At 40.3% G+C, this 16,578-nt stretch overlaps 1 protein-coding gene across 1 annotated transcript; it reads right to left on the bottom strand.

Annotated features, from left to right (window-relative positions):
- Positions 1-4,142: 4,142 nt before the first annotated feature.
- On the bottom strand, positions 4,143-15,436 carry alp3 (alkaline phosphatase 3). The gene is made up of 11 exons (XM_076142568.1): positions 15,364-15,436; positions 13,986-14,102; positions 13,686-13,801; positions 12,869-13,043; positions 11,137-11,309; positions 10,909-11,049; positions 9,347-9,416; positions 8,628-8,762; positions 7,085-7,276; positions 4,635-4,751; positions 4,143-4,447 (listed from the first exon to the last, which is right to left on the bottom strand). The coding sequence occupies exons 1-11, from the start codon at positions 15,434-15,436 to the stop codon at positions 4,143-4,145; spliced, it is 1,614 nt and encodes a 537-aa protein (XP_075998683.1).
- Positions 15,437-16,578: the final 1,142 nt, after the last annotated feature.

Genomic DNA, 16,578 nt, shown 5'->3' with positions numbered 1-16,578 from the left:
ACACACACACACACACACACACACACACACACACACATACAAATGTCCAGAAATTCAGTAAATAACCTTCAATTTCTATAAAAAAAGAGTCTGTATATCCACTTCACAGCCACTCACACAGGCTGCATTTGACTTTTGCATGTGCTGCTATTATGTGTGCTGGTGTTGAACATTGTTGCTAAACTACAGAAGAATAAAACCTGACTCATCTTCTTGACACCAAGTTCTGCGTTTTTGTGCATTTACCTTGAGTAAAAATTGAACTGAATGGTCGCCGTGTCAACAGCAGCTTTGTTAAGCTCATGAAAGTAATAAAAATATCTTTCAAGGACATGGTCTCATTCTCCAATAGGCTTGATTTGATCAACCTTTCAATCAGTGTGTTATATTAGATAATGTGTTTATTTTGAATAGTTTCCATTTGAAATATGTATTCATTTATTCAGTGTTCATTGTAAACAATCTCACTTCCAGAAACTAAAATGGCTAAAGACTGTAGGAAATTGCACTGTGTTGTTTACTGATCCACAATGACGTGACCAGAAAATCAACAGCATCAACTTCTTCAGTCGCTCAGAGTTTGTGAATTGACTTGGATTGAGTATATCAGATATTTATGGACAAGGACATTTCGTTGGAGAAGCAAGAATATGTAAGAGTAATGGTGCTTCATAAATAAATCAGCAATATGAGACATAACTGTCAGCATGATTCATCAGCTAATCAAGTGCTTGAATCTGTTAAAACCGGCCGTCACTGAAATGAACAATTTAAAGTGTTTATTTTGGAAACACAGGATTTCGGTCCGCTGGGATGTTTTGGGACATTTGGGCTGTCTGACCTGTGGCATGACACTTTCATAACATGTCAAAGTTGCTTCACAGCCTGATCAGCCCTTTGCCTGCCACGTGGTTATTTCTCTAGTAGTACACTAGCGCCACCATAAGGACACCTGGTGTAAAGGCATAGCAGCCACTGAGAACCTGTTGTGTTGTTGTTAGACTGCAGAGCTGAAGCACGTGGTTGGGCTAAGAAAACATGCATATGTTTATGCTGCATTACAGAGGCTTAAGTGTCAGGCAGGGGAGTTAACCATGACAACATCCTGTTAGTCTAATCCTTATTCAATTGATATCATTTTTCACAAATTCCTCCCACATTAACACATTTAGATTTTGTTGTATTAATTTGATCTATTTGAGGGTAATGAAAGTATTATTTAAAAGTATTATTCGTCATTATTTGTCACTGTCAATGTAGTGGTAAATACAACATCTGAATCCTCTCTTGCTCTTTTTCCATAATCCAAATAATATGTTTTTTTTTTTTATTTGTTGTTGCCCTGTGTTAAATTTGACATACTGTGCATTTAAACTTGTGTGCTTATAAATTCATGTCATGCCTATGCAGCCTTATTTGCCAGGTCGATAGCCTCTGCACTGTGAAAGGGACAAAATGAAATTAACATCTGTGAAATACACATATGGGAAAGGGCAGAATGTAAATATTTAAGAATTTAGGCATTTTAATACATAGTTACTAATATACTTATTAATATCTAAATGTGCAATGTTATACAATATACATACATACACATGATCATAGAAATAGTGCCACTGTCAATAAGGAGTTGTGTATAGGGAAACCTATGTATAAGGTTTGGGTAAAGCTGTGATGGGTCATGCAAAAGAAAATAGGTCAAAGTTCTAGCTGAGGAACCATACAGCTCAACATCAGCAGACAGTCGGGCACATGGTATCCTCCCTGAAAAACAGCCCCCTCAGCCAGCAGTTCCCTGCTGCAGGCTGAAGATGAAAAAAGGAACCCAAAAGCAGACCGAGGAAGTGCTGAGGCCCATCAAATAAATTGTTTGGGTGATGAGAAAATAGGTCCTAGAATAGCAGCTGAGCTGCACAGCCGTGCAGGTGGTGAAATTAGCTGTCCACTGCTCCAATAGGCCGACAAGTTCAAAGCCAGCATGTGGAAAAGACCCATGGTTTTACAACTAGAGACGAAAAGTTGTTGTCCCCTGTTCCAGACAGCCCAGAACATTGAAGACACGAGGCCTTTTGTCAGCAGACCCAGCAGGGCTTGACATCTGCTCCAGACTTTAAAATTCCGTTCTGAATAATAGACCAAGAAACTGAAGACCTGCAAGAGAGATGGAAACCTTGTACACCCAAGCGGAGCAGCTGAAAATAATGCCTCATGACAAAAGGCTCTTAGAGCATAGGTGTCAGACAAAAAAATATCTTGATCTAGATCCTGCAGATTCAGCTTCTTGGCAAGGGAACACATCTAAGCCTCTTATGTAAGTCAAACAGCTGGATATAAACCATTCTGAAGGAAAAGTGCAGAGGGCGTTTGAGCAGGCAGAGAGGAACAGAGGAGAAGAACAAAGCGATGGATGCACTGACCCTGACTGAGAACCAACCAGAGAGTCACTGCCTCCAGTGGCAGGAGGAGAGCTCCTGTAAGCTCCAGGCCTTATATGCATGGCCAATTCCACAGGAAGTCACCAGGGTAAGCTTCCTCCCCTGCTTTGTCACCTCAGCTGACCTCCAGCTCCACAAAATGATTTTATTCTCCACTGGAAGCCACACTAAATATGCATTAATGATCACAGACTATATTAGAGCTGACATTTGACATTTAGATTTGTCAAACACAGGTGCCACTAATCATATGGCTACAATCCACTTATGTGTGCCAGTTGCAGCACCCTGGTATTGCACATGTTTCAACTAAAGGGAACAAAGCCAACATTGATGTGATTAATCGCCCCCATCCTGTGACAAATGAAAATATTTGCAGTGGGAATTGCCTGTAGGTTTGATCTACATTCACCCTGGGATAGACTGGGGACCGTTCTGTGGTATATATGAGTCTTGAGCCCAATGCATGCTGGGATAAACCAGCTATTCACAACACTGATACGTGACATGCTGCTTGGTAAGTAAGAATTACATTTAGTCGACTTTTTGCATCGTAATAATTCACAGTTGAGGGTTCAGTCAGTGTGGCAGCATATAAACTGGTAGCAGAGCAAGAAGATCCTGTGTCCTCTCTAATGATATGCAGGTATAAGGTGAATTTAAAACTCCTCTAGCCTGTAGGTGTGAATGAGTGCGTTGGGTAGATGACAGACTGGAGACCTGTCCAGGGCGTATACAATCTCTCGCCCATTAAATGCTGCAATAGGCTCCCCAACAACCCAGCACAGGATAATTAGGTGTGATACTATTGGGACCATCTACCATCTGCAGCGAGAGGCTGACTGAATGTGTTCAGCATGAGAACAGGCGTATCATCTAAAATAAAGACGATGCCCTCCAGCCAGTCTAAATGAGCAAAAGGAGGGTCAAAATCATGCTTAATAAACTAAAAACACCAACAGATGTCCAGCATAATTACCAGCAATCTGTCATCCAAAGATATAAATAGAAAATCTTTAAATATTCTACATTATTAATGCCCTGCTGTAGTAATGTCACTATACCAGCCACCTCAACCACCAAAGTAGCACTGTGAATATTGGGCCAGATTTTAGGGTTGGACTCTTTTTTTGTGCTTATCACAGGATAAGAAAATGATAGTTTGTATACAGCAAACTAAAAATCTGTTGATAGAGAAGGAAAAAGCTTATTCTTTTTAAGGCCCAAATGCTCTGACATGGTACAAGTTGTTTTTAAATATATGAAGACTTCATTTGCAAAAACAGATGAGATGAGCATCTTTTTAATTGAAGTTGTGCACGGTATCTTGTCTTTTGTTTATTACGTTAGAACTTTTTAAATTTCACACCACATCAGATTTGATTGATGTTACTGGGAAAGCACAATGATATAAAGAAAGTAAAATATGCAAAGGTTTCAAAAATGGTTTATTCTGACAACCGAATGTGCATTTTTCAGGCAAAAATGTATTGTAATATATGTATCCCGTAAATAATACAATTAAGATTAAATACGTTACACTTTGGTGAATCTGACTGCGCTCTGAACTATAAACTGAATGTGAACACATGAAACTTGCTGCCACTGTTCTTCCATTTGCTGATAAACTGTCACTGACCTTTGACCTCCTTAATGTTACATTTGTAGATGGATCAAAAGGGTTTGGTCAGGAAAATGGATATATAATTACATGAGGAATTTGAGTGACAGTAGTGCAATCAGGAGGGTGCTGATGAACCAGGGTGCCCCCCCTGTTGGGGCTCTGTTGTAGATGGTTTTCACCAAAGGTGTGTGAGTGTGTGGCCCCTGGCAGTGCCTCAGGTCTGCACCCACACAGGCAGCATAAGCCATGGCATGAGCAACAACGTTCTGCTCATTGACACCCTGAAAGAGGTGGCTCATGGGTCCCCGGGAAAGCACTAACACGTCCTCTCCACTGTGGGTGGCCGACGCAGTGTGCACAGAGGCGTGCTGGTGGTAGTCTTTAGTTTCTAGAAACAAAACAGAGATATGTTATACTCAGTGTGTGTGGAATTGTTTGATTCGCTATAACTAAACTGACTGTCTTCATCCCTGTATGGAATGCATGAATGAATGAATGAAACTGGATACATGATGAAAAAAGATGTGAAAAACTTGAAGTAACTTGCAGAATTTGAAGTAATGTGCATGTCTTACTTGTGTTGACATAGCGGATGTCAGCACGCTTGCCATCGACCATTTTGTTTCCAGGTCCGTTTCCGTACATCAGTGTGGTGTAAGGCAGCATGTCTGAGGCCCACAGTGGAGATTTACCTGCAAACACACACACAGAAACTCCTCACACATGTTCTCTCCTGCTCTTGCTAATACTACTAATTTCTACTCTTCTAATATGTTTTGGTCTTGTACTTCAGATTTACACACCCACATTGACAGAGGAGGGTCAAGACCTCATGGGTATTATAAAAACATCTTCATTCCCTTGTGCTAAAATGCCAAAAACAACTGGAAAGTAGCCAAATCTCACTGATTTCCCTCTCAATACTTTGTTCTGCAGGAGGATTTTGCTCCAAATCCCTCCTGGTGAATCCCAACACCAGCAGCAAGAGATGGATCAAGTCAAGTCGTGTCGTCTTATAGCCAAAGTAAGGGCTTTACAGGTCAATGATGCATTGGTTCCCAGCCCATCCAGAGCTCTCCAGGGATACAAGGAAAAAATCCATGGACCATAAGGAAGAAAATGGAAAGCCAATTCACAGCGAGAGCAAAAGGTTAGTATGTTAGAGGAAGATAATAAAACAACCTCGACCACAAGTGCAGAAAAATATTGGAAAGATTTTTACAGTCCAGCTGCTCTGCAGGTAGAAGCCCTGTTGTTTTCACCTAATTATGTCTATGATATTACATCGTGTTTCAGTGAAGCCACAAACACACAACACTACAGGTGTAAAACAGTGATTTGTTAAAAACACCAATCAAATAAATGCCCACAAAGTTACACCTGTATTTTGTAAATTCCAAGTCCAAATGAGTGAACACAGAGAAAGTTAAGATGAGAGAAAGTTGACTTCTGAGCAAGTTCATTCAAAATGCAACGCTGGCAATTTCAGATTCCTGGCTGCTGTGGAATATGTTTCTAAAGAGCTTGGTTTTGAGGCTCAGTGTGGACACGAGGCTTTAACAAAGTGGAATAGATTTTCTAAAGTAGCTGGCTTAGTGTGGACGTGGTCTCAGTGCTTCTCTCCACACGAGCCTTTAGCCTCGCGAGTCTCACTGCTGATGAAGAGCTCAGAGCTTCACAAGCACATTAATCACTGCTGCACCCCTGAGAGGAGGAGGAGGAAGAGGAGGAGGAGGGCAAAGTAAGGATAGGATCGTGTCGAGGAAAAGTGAGAAGGAGCAGTGAGGCGGGAGCAGCTTGATATAACACAAGTATTCAATCAATATAAGGTTTAAAGCCTGATACTGACACAGCTTCTGGCTAAATCTTTAAATGTGAATACTTTCCCGCTTCTCCAAAAAAAGAAGAATTATTAAATATTTCCAGAAGGGGATTTTATTCTTGGTAAGCTGGAAATGCCTTAAAAAGTGATATTTAGACCTTTGGGGGAAACTCTCCAGTAAAGTTGAACTAATGGAATTTTTTTTAGTAGACTAACAGCTCTTTAAAGAACAAGACACACACTCCATTAATTCTGTGGTAGAGAAATAGAGGAGATTAAATGGATGTTTAAATGAAATCTATTAAATGAATGAATGCATGGAATGTGCTGTGAGAAAGAAAGAAAACTTTGTGTGGCAAGCTAACAAGGTTTTCTTTTCACTGTAAATTGTTTGCCTGTTTGGCTGTACAGTATGACTATGAGCAGGATTTCTCAAAAATAACCCACAGATTTTGATGAAGAATTGTACATAGGTGGGACTTGTTGATATTCAATGCCTATTTGTTGACAACTAAGACACAGATCCTTATATAAAAGTCAAACTTATGTTCCTTTGATGGACTATCAACAGGTGATATATAGGAATATAGGGTCACATTTATGGCATTGCTCTCATCATGTTTTGTCTCCAGCAAGAGGGAATAGAAAAAGGATTGAGAGGAAAGAGAGAGAAGAGTAAGCGAAGGAGATAAAGACTCGACCATAACAGAGATTAAAAGAGGAGGGGGACTGATAGAGTCAAGGGAATATACAGGGGAATAATGTTTGGGGAAGTGGCTGGTCCAAGACGGGTAGAAAGAGGAGAGAGAAGAAGAAAGTGAGGGACGGAAATAGAAGGACTGCTGCTGGTGTGTGTGTGTGTGTGTGTGTGCGTGTGTGTGTGTGTGCGCGTGTACCTGTGCTGTAATTGCAGGGAAAGAACACTGAGGAAATGTCAAGCCGCAACTGTCACTGACTGCAAGACTGAATCTGAGAGGAAGCTAGCCATGCGTGTATCTGAGATACACACATACACACACACACATACACTCAACAACAAACACAAAATACCACCTGCACTGCTGACGCAGGGAGTTAACACACCTGGAGGGGGGAACGGGTGGATGCAGCAAAGATTGCAGGAAGAAAAGGAGGAATGGCTGGTGGAGCGCTAAATCAAAGCAATGCAAAGTTCAAGAATGACTGCAGGAGGTTTATAATTACCCAGAATGCTGCCCCCTCTGAAGGGATACCCATTGAAAGTTAAAGCATGGGAGTGGTCAGCCATGACCACGGTGAGAGTCTCCTCCTCTTTGGTTAGTTCGAGGCCCTTGGCGATGGCGTAATCCAAGGAAACTGCCTCGTGGAGCGCCATGGAGGCCCGGTTATCATGGTGAGCCTGGTCAATGCGGCCACCTGTCCCAGATAGGGAGGGGTTAAAGAGAAATGCTGGTTACATATCGGCTCACAGTGCTGCTTGTCATTTAAAGTTTCTACAGGCATTTTTGAAGATCAACATGGATCACATGACAATCAGACGTCATATCATATTCTCGGATTTGTCTTCCGAAAACATTTCAAAGCATTTTTCCATTCAAGGTTATTCAGTTCTGTGACAACAGTTTAGTGGTGATGCCCATGTTTCTTTTCCAAGATAGACTTCAAAGTGAAACTGCACAAATTCTCCCAGCAAGCACAGAAAATTAATATAAATCACGTAGAAGAACAGAAGATCTGACATTTAAATTGCTATCCTGTCTGTCTCATTGATAGAATACACAGTGTCACAGAGCAGCCTTCTGAGACAATTTATCACTTCTTAGACAATCCAGTCCTGCAATTTGGCAACAGAATCAGTGCATTTTTCCGACAGACGTGAGATGCAGCAGCTCCCAAAGCTGAGCCTTAAAGGGACATGTTCCTATTTTAAATGAAACCTTTAAACAGCTTCAATGTGCCAAAATCACACTGATTGACTTCTCTCTTGTTGCACCACTGCTCTGCACACTGAGTGAAGGGCTTTTAAAATTTCATGACAACCCTTTTACTGTGAGATCAAATTTATTTAAAGTCCCTGTGACCACTATACGAAGAAAACTTCAGGACTTTTGCTGCTCTTGCTTAAAAGTAAAGTGGACTCAGGTTAATCCGTTGCGGTCTCAGTGAGCTTGTAGTGATTGTGTGGACCATATGCCCGCTTCTATTTATATATATTTTCTTGTTATTTTAAAGTCATTGTGAAGACACTGAATAGCACCACGGAGTCCCCAGGCAGCTGCCTCAGATTAAAGGAGAGATGGATGAGGAGGCTAGGGAAGCAGCCGTGTGGAACAGAAACATGTCAGCGAGCAACACACCGCGAGCACACACTGCGGCAAACACATCGAGCTGTATGCAGAATCGATGTCAAGTCATCGGATTTACTGCAGGTACACACTGTTCCCCAAGATGTTAGTTTGTGTTTGGACTCAAACTACCCCGCTTTCAGCATTTAGTTTGCCATTGCATGCAAGTACAAAAATAGATCTTTATGCTTTAAAATATATAAACCGTATCAGTAAATGTTGTTTGATTGCCACTTGTCTATGTTCCCTTTGTGATTATTCACAAGATCAAGGAATCAATTGATTACACTTGAACAAGCCACATGGTTTACTCTTGATTTTAGCAGCAACCCTTCCCACTAAGGATTCGTGAATCTCCCTTAGGCTGTCAGATTAAGTGAGGAGTTTGAGTTTAGGTGATTGGATGATGCTTTTATCCTCACTCTCCACTAGCAGGAAGAAGCCTTTAGGGTTTTTGCGGAGGATGCGGATGGCCTTTTCTGTTGTCTCGACGAGGGATGGGTCCATTTTTGGGTCCCTCTCCCGGTCATAGCGCAGATCGCCTGGTTCAAACAAAGCTGATGGGGCAAGAGAGGTAAAGCGAATGAAAAGTTGCAACAGGCAAGATGTTTATGCAGAATTACTCCTGCATTCCTTTATCGTCCTATTAAAGGGTAAAATATTATAATGTCAATGAAAACAGGAACAGCAGACACTTGATATCAACATCTTAGCTCCCTGCAGCAAACAGGTGTAACCATCTGGTGGATCACATCACATCAGCACTCCTGCTGAAGGCTGTTGAGTTACAGCCAGATTGGTTAAGGTAACAGAACGGCACACAGAATCTTTCAATACATTCCTGTTGTTATTCCTTCTCGCTATTCTCTATCCACTCACATTTCTGTAAACATCTAAATGCAGATAGTAGAAATATTTGGTCCTCCGAAATTACTTTAGATATGAATGTGATGGATAAATGTTGATAGATGTTGTTTGTATTCAGACTGACTGAAGGAAACTGACATAAGGCAGCGAGAGAATTGGGGACATGGCTCAGTACATTGTTGTCTTCATAAAAGGGGCTGATGGGAAAACGTGGCCTTTATGTACCACTGCAGTGCAAAGAAAAGCAACAAAGAGCAAAAAGAGCAAAACTAACCCATGAGGTAGTCTGTGGTTTCAGGGTCAACAGCATCAAAATCTGTTTTGTTCCATACATAGTGGGCTACCTGTATGACAACACACACACACACACACACACACACATACACACACACACACACAGGACACATTTACACAGGACACATATACAAAAGAGAGAAAAGATATAAGTGTGTTATGAGTCACTGAAAGTATTTTTCTTTGTCGCATTCTTTTGCTGAGTGTCCTCAGATCACTCAAGGTTGTCCTCAATCAGTGACAATACTTTTAAACACCAATAATAAGCCGTCAATATTACAGACATATTAACAGACACACGAACACATCACCTCATGAGTCTGCTGACTGACTGAGACAACAGTGTGCTTTCCACGACGGTTCTACCTGCTAAATATGGAGCATTGCATGAATTAATGCAGAGCAAGGAAGACAGGCTGCATCAGCTGACATCGTTTTATAATATCCAGTTATATCCAGTCATAATCTTGAATTTGTGATGATCAGGTTGTCACAGATCATCCTTTGAGTCTAAACACATTTTGTTAGGCTGTATAAGTAGCTGAGATATTACATAGATCATTACATAGATTTTCATGCTCCTATTTTCATTCACTTGTCTGTTCTTAAACAGTTGCAATCCAATTTTATGAAGCAAAACACATTCATCCACTGCTCCCATTTACTGTGCAACTGGACTGACTGTCTCTTTCATTCCCCCAAATCCTGCTGTGTTCTGACTGATCAGCTGTGTCAGGCCTGACCTGGCCTAAAATAGTTGCTTTGTATGTTGTGGGTGTTATGCAACTTTGACAATGTTTAACACACACTCCCTGTTATATTACACAATAGAAATTATAGATTCAGTTAGATTCAGACTGAAGTACTTAGAATCTACAGAAGATATTTGAAAAATATAACAAAGCTGTTATGAGTAACCTGACAACTACACAGCAAATAATGCAGAGATAATTATACATCATTATCACAGCAGTATTGTGGTTAGCAGCCCAACATATTTTGAATTAAACAGGAATTGTTAGTTGGCAATCAGTTCACCAGGACTTATCCTCTTATTGTTCTGGTAAAAAGAAAAATCTGTTTTTACACTTTGAATAAATACAGAAAATGTACCAGATTATCATTTCCCAATGAGACGTAACCATGGTGCGCAGACTATTAACTTGGTAATAGCTCCCCCTACTGGCCACATAAACAACCTGGGGCCATTTCATACAGCTTCAGTATGAATCATTTGTAAGAATTTAGTTCAACTGTCCAATTTAAACGGTCCCCTGGTCCCTACTATATCACAGAGCTCTGTAAGAAAGTGACAGAGACTCAACAACTATGCTCCCTCGGACCAGCATTGCTTTCCATTGCTTTCACATTTATTTAGTTACTCTTTCATGAAAATACACTTTCTCATGGGTCTGTTCATCTGATTTCACACCTCGCTGCCTTACAACTGGCCAAAGGTTTGCAGTTTCCTAATCCGGCTTTTTGTTTAGAGCCTTCTCCCTCAAGCTGTTGCTATGCATATGACACAAGAAACTGTTTTACCTTTCCCACTTTTGATTTCTGCCACTCATTGATGAGGTTGCGCCCATCTGATCTTTTGCCCCTGGAGCTGAAATCTCTGGGGTATTCTGGGTCCCTGGTGCCCTTTGGGGTCATGTACTTTCTACCACCACCAATGATCACCTGGAGACAAAGACGCAGACACATACGCAATTTCAGACACAAACTGGGAGCAAACAGTGAAATGCTACAAAGAGAGATGAACCGTACATCTATGTCGGTGTTGTTGAGTAGCTGAGCGGAGATGTCGGTGCAGCCATCTTTCTTGGCACTGTCAGGCATGTCAGCGTCACTGTACCACTTCCTGCTGGCGCTGTGGGCGTAACTGGCTGCTGGGGTGGCATGTTGCACTCGTGTAGTTGTCACAATGCCAACAGACTTGCCTGGAACAGAGGATGATACTGGTTATTGTCATGTTTTAGTAAATGCAGCATTGAATTTTGACTCATATTTATTCGCATTCGTATTTATAACGCATATTATATTATATTATATAACCATTATATATGTGGTTATTGAATTCCTCAATTTTATACAGCACATTATATGAAACTTGTTACATGGATAAATCCTGATTGATTGGTTTACATCTTTTAAGTGCTGTACTTGGTTTCTAGTCTTTTGTGAGCAATTTTAAAATAAATTAGCAGAAACCTGAAACTTGCTTGTGATGTTTCATCCACCACAGGCAAACAGCAAATAAAAGCGTTTTTAACAGTTGGCTGTACTGTCTCTGCTACCATCTGGTGGTAGCAGAGACAGTACAGCCAACTGTAGTGTGAACACAGGACAAACAGTATGAATGGTGGTAAAAAAAAGAAGAAGTAATAACTGAAAAAAGAGAACCTGATCCGTCTTGAAATCTACCACAAAGCTTTTATGTCCACAATAATAACAATAATAACAATCACAAATAAATTGGTCCACAACATTTAGAGTGATCATGCTCTAACAGACAATCCAAGGCAACAACATGACCTCATTGGTAGGAGTAACGAGTCAGACAAACAGACAAATTTGACTGTTTGGGTAAAAATGCACAAAACTATGTTATAAGAAAACAACAAGACCTCATGGTGGAGGGAGCATCATGGTTGACTGTGTTGTCTCATGGCTCACACAGGCTACAGTCATTGACGTAAGAACAAATTCAAAGTTCTGTGAGGCTGAAAAATCTAATTGTTTTTTTCCAATATCTCACAGAATGCATGTAGAATAAATTGGCTGTGGTAAAAGAGACTCTCTATGGCCTAAACACACACTCACAACTAACACATAGCGAGTTCGTCTCTCCAGTGCTGTGTTGAGGACAGGGCAATGTCAAGAGTGCAGGAGATATTTATGAGCGTTGATAACAGTGGACCATAATAAAAGTCAAGGTGCTTTTCCAGCACATTGTCCTGCAGCTGGGGGTTGCTGTTGCTCGACGATCCGGAGTGGCCCTATAATGTTGCAACAATCTGATGGGGCACTGCAGCTTACAGTTGGCTGCTCGGCTGTAAAGTCAGGATTTGCTGAGGTTGTGTAAGACATGACAGATCTCCCTTTTGTCAAGGCCCAGAGCTAAATTCTGACATGACACGGGTGCTCAAGGTACCAACCAGTCGCAAAATCCCATTTGATACTTTAATCACAGCTTTAAAAAACAAATCTGCCTTCATAATTATCCCTTATGTATTCATGTTCATGCAAGTCTATCAGCTCTATTAGCGTGAAATTACCATCGCATTAGCTGCTGTATTAGCTCTTTCTTTTGTTTGAGTCAGAGAGGGGCCTTAAAGGAACAGTACCTGTCAGAACACTACCGCTGGTGGAGACTCAGGGTGAAACTCTGATTGAAATATAAATAACCCAAACCACTCCACCAAATATGCATCTCCAGTGTAAGACCATAAACAAACAAATCACCTTACAAATGCTGAACTTTGCTGTTCAAACTTACCAGCATCTTTGGCCCATTTCAGGATGGACGTGACCTCATTGCCCTTTTGAGTCTTGCAGACTCCATTGCGAGCTGCTGCGTTGACTCCTATCGTGTTCAGGTTGGTTTTCACTCCACACAGGTAAGCTGTGGCTGTGGCTGCACTGTCTGCAATCTGGAAGTCTACGCTGTAAGTCTGGACAGCAGAAAAAAGACGAGCGTGAATAAAGCTGAAACAGTATTGATCCCACGGACAAAATGTAACAGGAAATAATATACAAATACAACCGCAGGGAAAAGTAGAATAAAACAGGAACTGATTCATAAATGCAATAAAATGGTTTTATGAAATCAGTTTTGTACAGATTTAAACAACAAAACAAATCAGTGATCTACTACTACACCCCCTTGTTGTAGCACCACTGTGCACACTGAGTTTTGAAGGTCACCTCTTCGAAAAGCAGCAGTCTATTCTATACTTCTTTATCAGCTGCATTAGACCAAAGACGTCATGATACAGATGCCAGCCAAGTCCTCACTCACTGGCCTCATACAGAACTTTAAAATAAGAGGATGAATCTAAAAGGCATCATTCAGCTCAGTTCAGCCCCTAATGGACGCTTTCTCTGGAAATTAATCTTATTAAGGTTTGTTAAATGTTCAACACAAACTCCCAGGGATAGTACACTAACTTAAATTAAGGGGAACACAACACAACTCAAAATATGTATATGTATGTATGTATGTATATATAATGTATATTTATGAACCTATTGTGCAGGAAGCTATAAATCACATCAGTCTAATTATCCATGTTAGTGTATGTTTGTGTGTGTACCTTAGCCAAGCCCACATGAGGGAACATGTCCATGGTCATAACTGTCTCCTCTCCAGTCTGGTTCTGAAGCTGTCCCTTGAGGATACGAGCCGCTGTATATGTTGTGATTCCAAAACCTAATACACATACCCAAGATAGAAGAACACATTGTCTTTTTGTTTTTAGCCTATTGGAATAGATAGTTTCTTAACTGGTTAGTGTAGATGTCACAGAAAGCAGGAGAGACCAATGTAAGAAAGATAAAAGTGTATAGCATCTATTCCTGGTTCTTCCATGTAAATTGACTCTTATGAAACTCACCATCCCCCAGGAAAAGCACAACGTTCTTGGCCACGTTCGTATTGTGCTTCCTGTCCAGGGCTGCCTGCAAAGTCTTCTTGGCCTGCGACCTCCAGAACTCTGGGTTTTCCTCCTCCACTGTAGGAGTAAACAAACATGATACTGTGTCTTAAAGGTGCCATCGTATCGCTGGAGACCTACCAACATTAACTTCTTAACATTAACAATTAACAAGCAATGGACTAATGTACCGTCAGTTTAATGATCAGTTGGCAGCACCAACAGGATATCAGCTTTTTTCTAGATTATTATGGCCAGAGACTGTTGACCTTTCACCAGTTTTTCTTGTGGCATGATTTTAAGTAATGCCTGTCCTTTGCTTCACTAAAAGTTTGATTTGTTTGCAGCAAACGAGCATTAAGACATTCCAGACATTCGGAGGAGATAGAACAACATGAAAATGTGGACTTATTATGAGATATAAATTGAATGCCCTTAAATACAGAAGATATTTTGGTTTATTTATTGGAATTTTGAATTATTTATGAAGTGAAGAAAAAAATTGTCGATGTGAGGTTTGGATTCTTTATTGGAATCAACACAGAATAGGTTGATTGATTGAAATATATGTGTGAAATTTGACTATTTGATATATATATATGGATATTTGACATACAACAAACCTTACACAAACCCAATATATTAGGTGACTAACATGAAAATCTTAAGCTGTTGAATATTGAGAGAAATCAGCTTTCAGTGTTTTTGAGGCAAGAATTGGAACCTATTTCAATTCTCAAAAACTCATATTCCGACTCTGCGTATGTAATTCTACACTTTGAGCAAAAGTCATATTTTTCATTTAGTTGCATCATGTAGAGAAAAAACATCAATTCTATTCCATGCTCTTGTTCAGGTCTTGAGGACTTTGAGTTTTTGTAGGTTTGTGAGTGGCAACAGCGGTCATAACTCTCTCTCTTTCTCTTTTATCTACAACAGTACTTCTTTCTGCACTGTTAACGGGGAGTTTGACACGGCAGTTCACTGATAAAGGGTGAATGCAAGATAACCTCTTCTGCTGATTTGGATTAAGAATTTACAAAACAAGTCCATAAGACGGAATCTGTGTGTGCTGAGTGTGAGTATCATAGCCTAGATTGAAAAAGCATCAAAACTCTCCAGAGAAGTAAATGAGTCACAAAGAACTACACAGTAAGGTTTAAAACAGAAAATTGACAACAATTCAAGAATGATTCACTGGAGGATCGGACATTGATGTCATCAGATGTTAACTATGATTTAGCACATCCAACCTCTACAAGTTACAAACGGGGTCCTCTATTGACCAGAAATTGACAGAAGGAGAGGAAAGGAAAGTACTGGCAGATCAGAAAAATACCTTTGGCAGCAGAAGATCCAATCGCCACGACAAACACCACGAGAGACAAGATGGTCACTTTTGCCAACGCCATAGCGATGTTCAGGCCAAACAACTGCTCCTCGAACCGTCCTAACAATCACCTCTTATATTGAAAATATTAACACTTATCTCTAATATCATATCAGGCACCAGCAATCTTACAGTCTTAACAGCAAGTCATAAAATTCATGCAATGACGCAAAAACATTTCACAAATTTACAACATCTGAGTGCTGGACCTGTGCAGCAGTTAAATTGGAGCTTAAAACAGGTAAATGTTCCAAATAATGCACATATGTCTGATAACAAAGGATGATTCCCTTAATGACAGCGAGACTGACTGACTGACACTTTAATATGTTCCAGTGTGTTTAACAAAACATTCCAATCTGAGGAAATATTAGGGATTATTTTACAGCATTTACAGTTTAATGATGGGGTTTAATGATTATTAAGGCAATAACTGTTGACTTTATAAAGATCAAGGGGAAGGCGGTGAATGTGCCTGTGAAATGAAAGCGTATGTGTTTGTGTGTGCGATCGTGTGTGTGTTCATTCTCATCGTAAATGGATTGCCGCTGACAGATAATACAGCAGCGGGTACAGTTATGTAAGCGAGGAAGAGTCCACTGGGATTGGACTGCATGAATAGATTAGTAAGGACTAGCAGCACAAAAGACAAAATTTGTCACATTTAAAAATCTTCAAAGGGAAAAATGCTGCTCAAAATTTGATTGATTCTGAGTGACCTCCCACACATAAAGTACCAGGGTGGAAAAATGATCACCTTGAACTCATTATAAGAATACATTTCATCTTCCCTTATAAAACGTATTCTACTTTAAAGTCTCCACAGCCGTTGTATCCATTTGCTTTATTTCATATTCAGCAGCGACGCTAAATTCCAGGAACCATGTTTCACACTAATAATGGGACATTTTATATTGTTAATTTGATCACCTAATGTTCCCAATCTCCTCACCTATTAGCTTTGCAAATTTGTCCAGAGCTGTTGGTGATGAGGAGTGTGGCCATTTGTTAACAGGCTAAATGGATTCCAAAGGCCGTCACAGCTCCGCTCCCTGTGTCACTGATTTTAGACTAGAAAGATACGATCAATATAATACAATGATCTCAGATGTTAAGAGAAACCTTTGGAATTAACAGGAATTTGCATTAAGTACTCATCACATC

This window comes from Genypterus blacodes, unplaced genomic scaffold (assembly GCF_046128005.1).
Source record: "Genypterus blacodes isolate CSIRO-AG114 ecotype Tasmania unplaced genomic scaffold, CSIRO-AGI_Gbla_v1 ptg000003l_1, whole genome shotgun sequence".
NCBI lineage: Eukaryota > Metazoa > Chordata > Actinopteri > Ophidiiformes > Ophidiidae > Genypterus > Genypterus blacodes.
The sequence above is the reverse complement of the archived record's forward strand: the minus strand, read 5'-3'. Positions and strand labels throughout refer to the sequence as shown.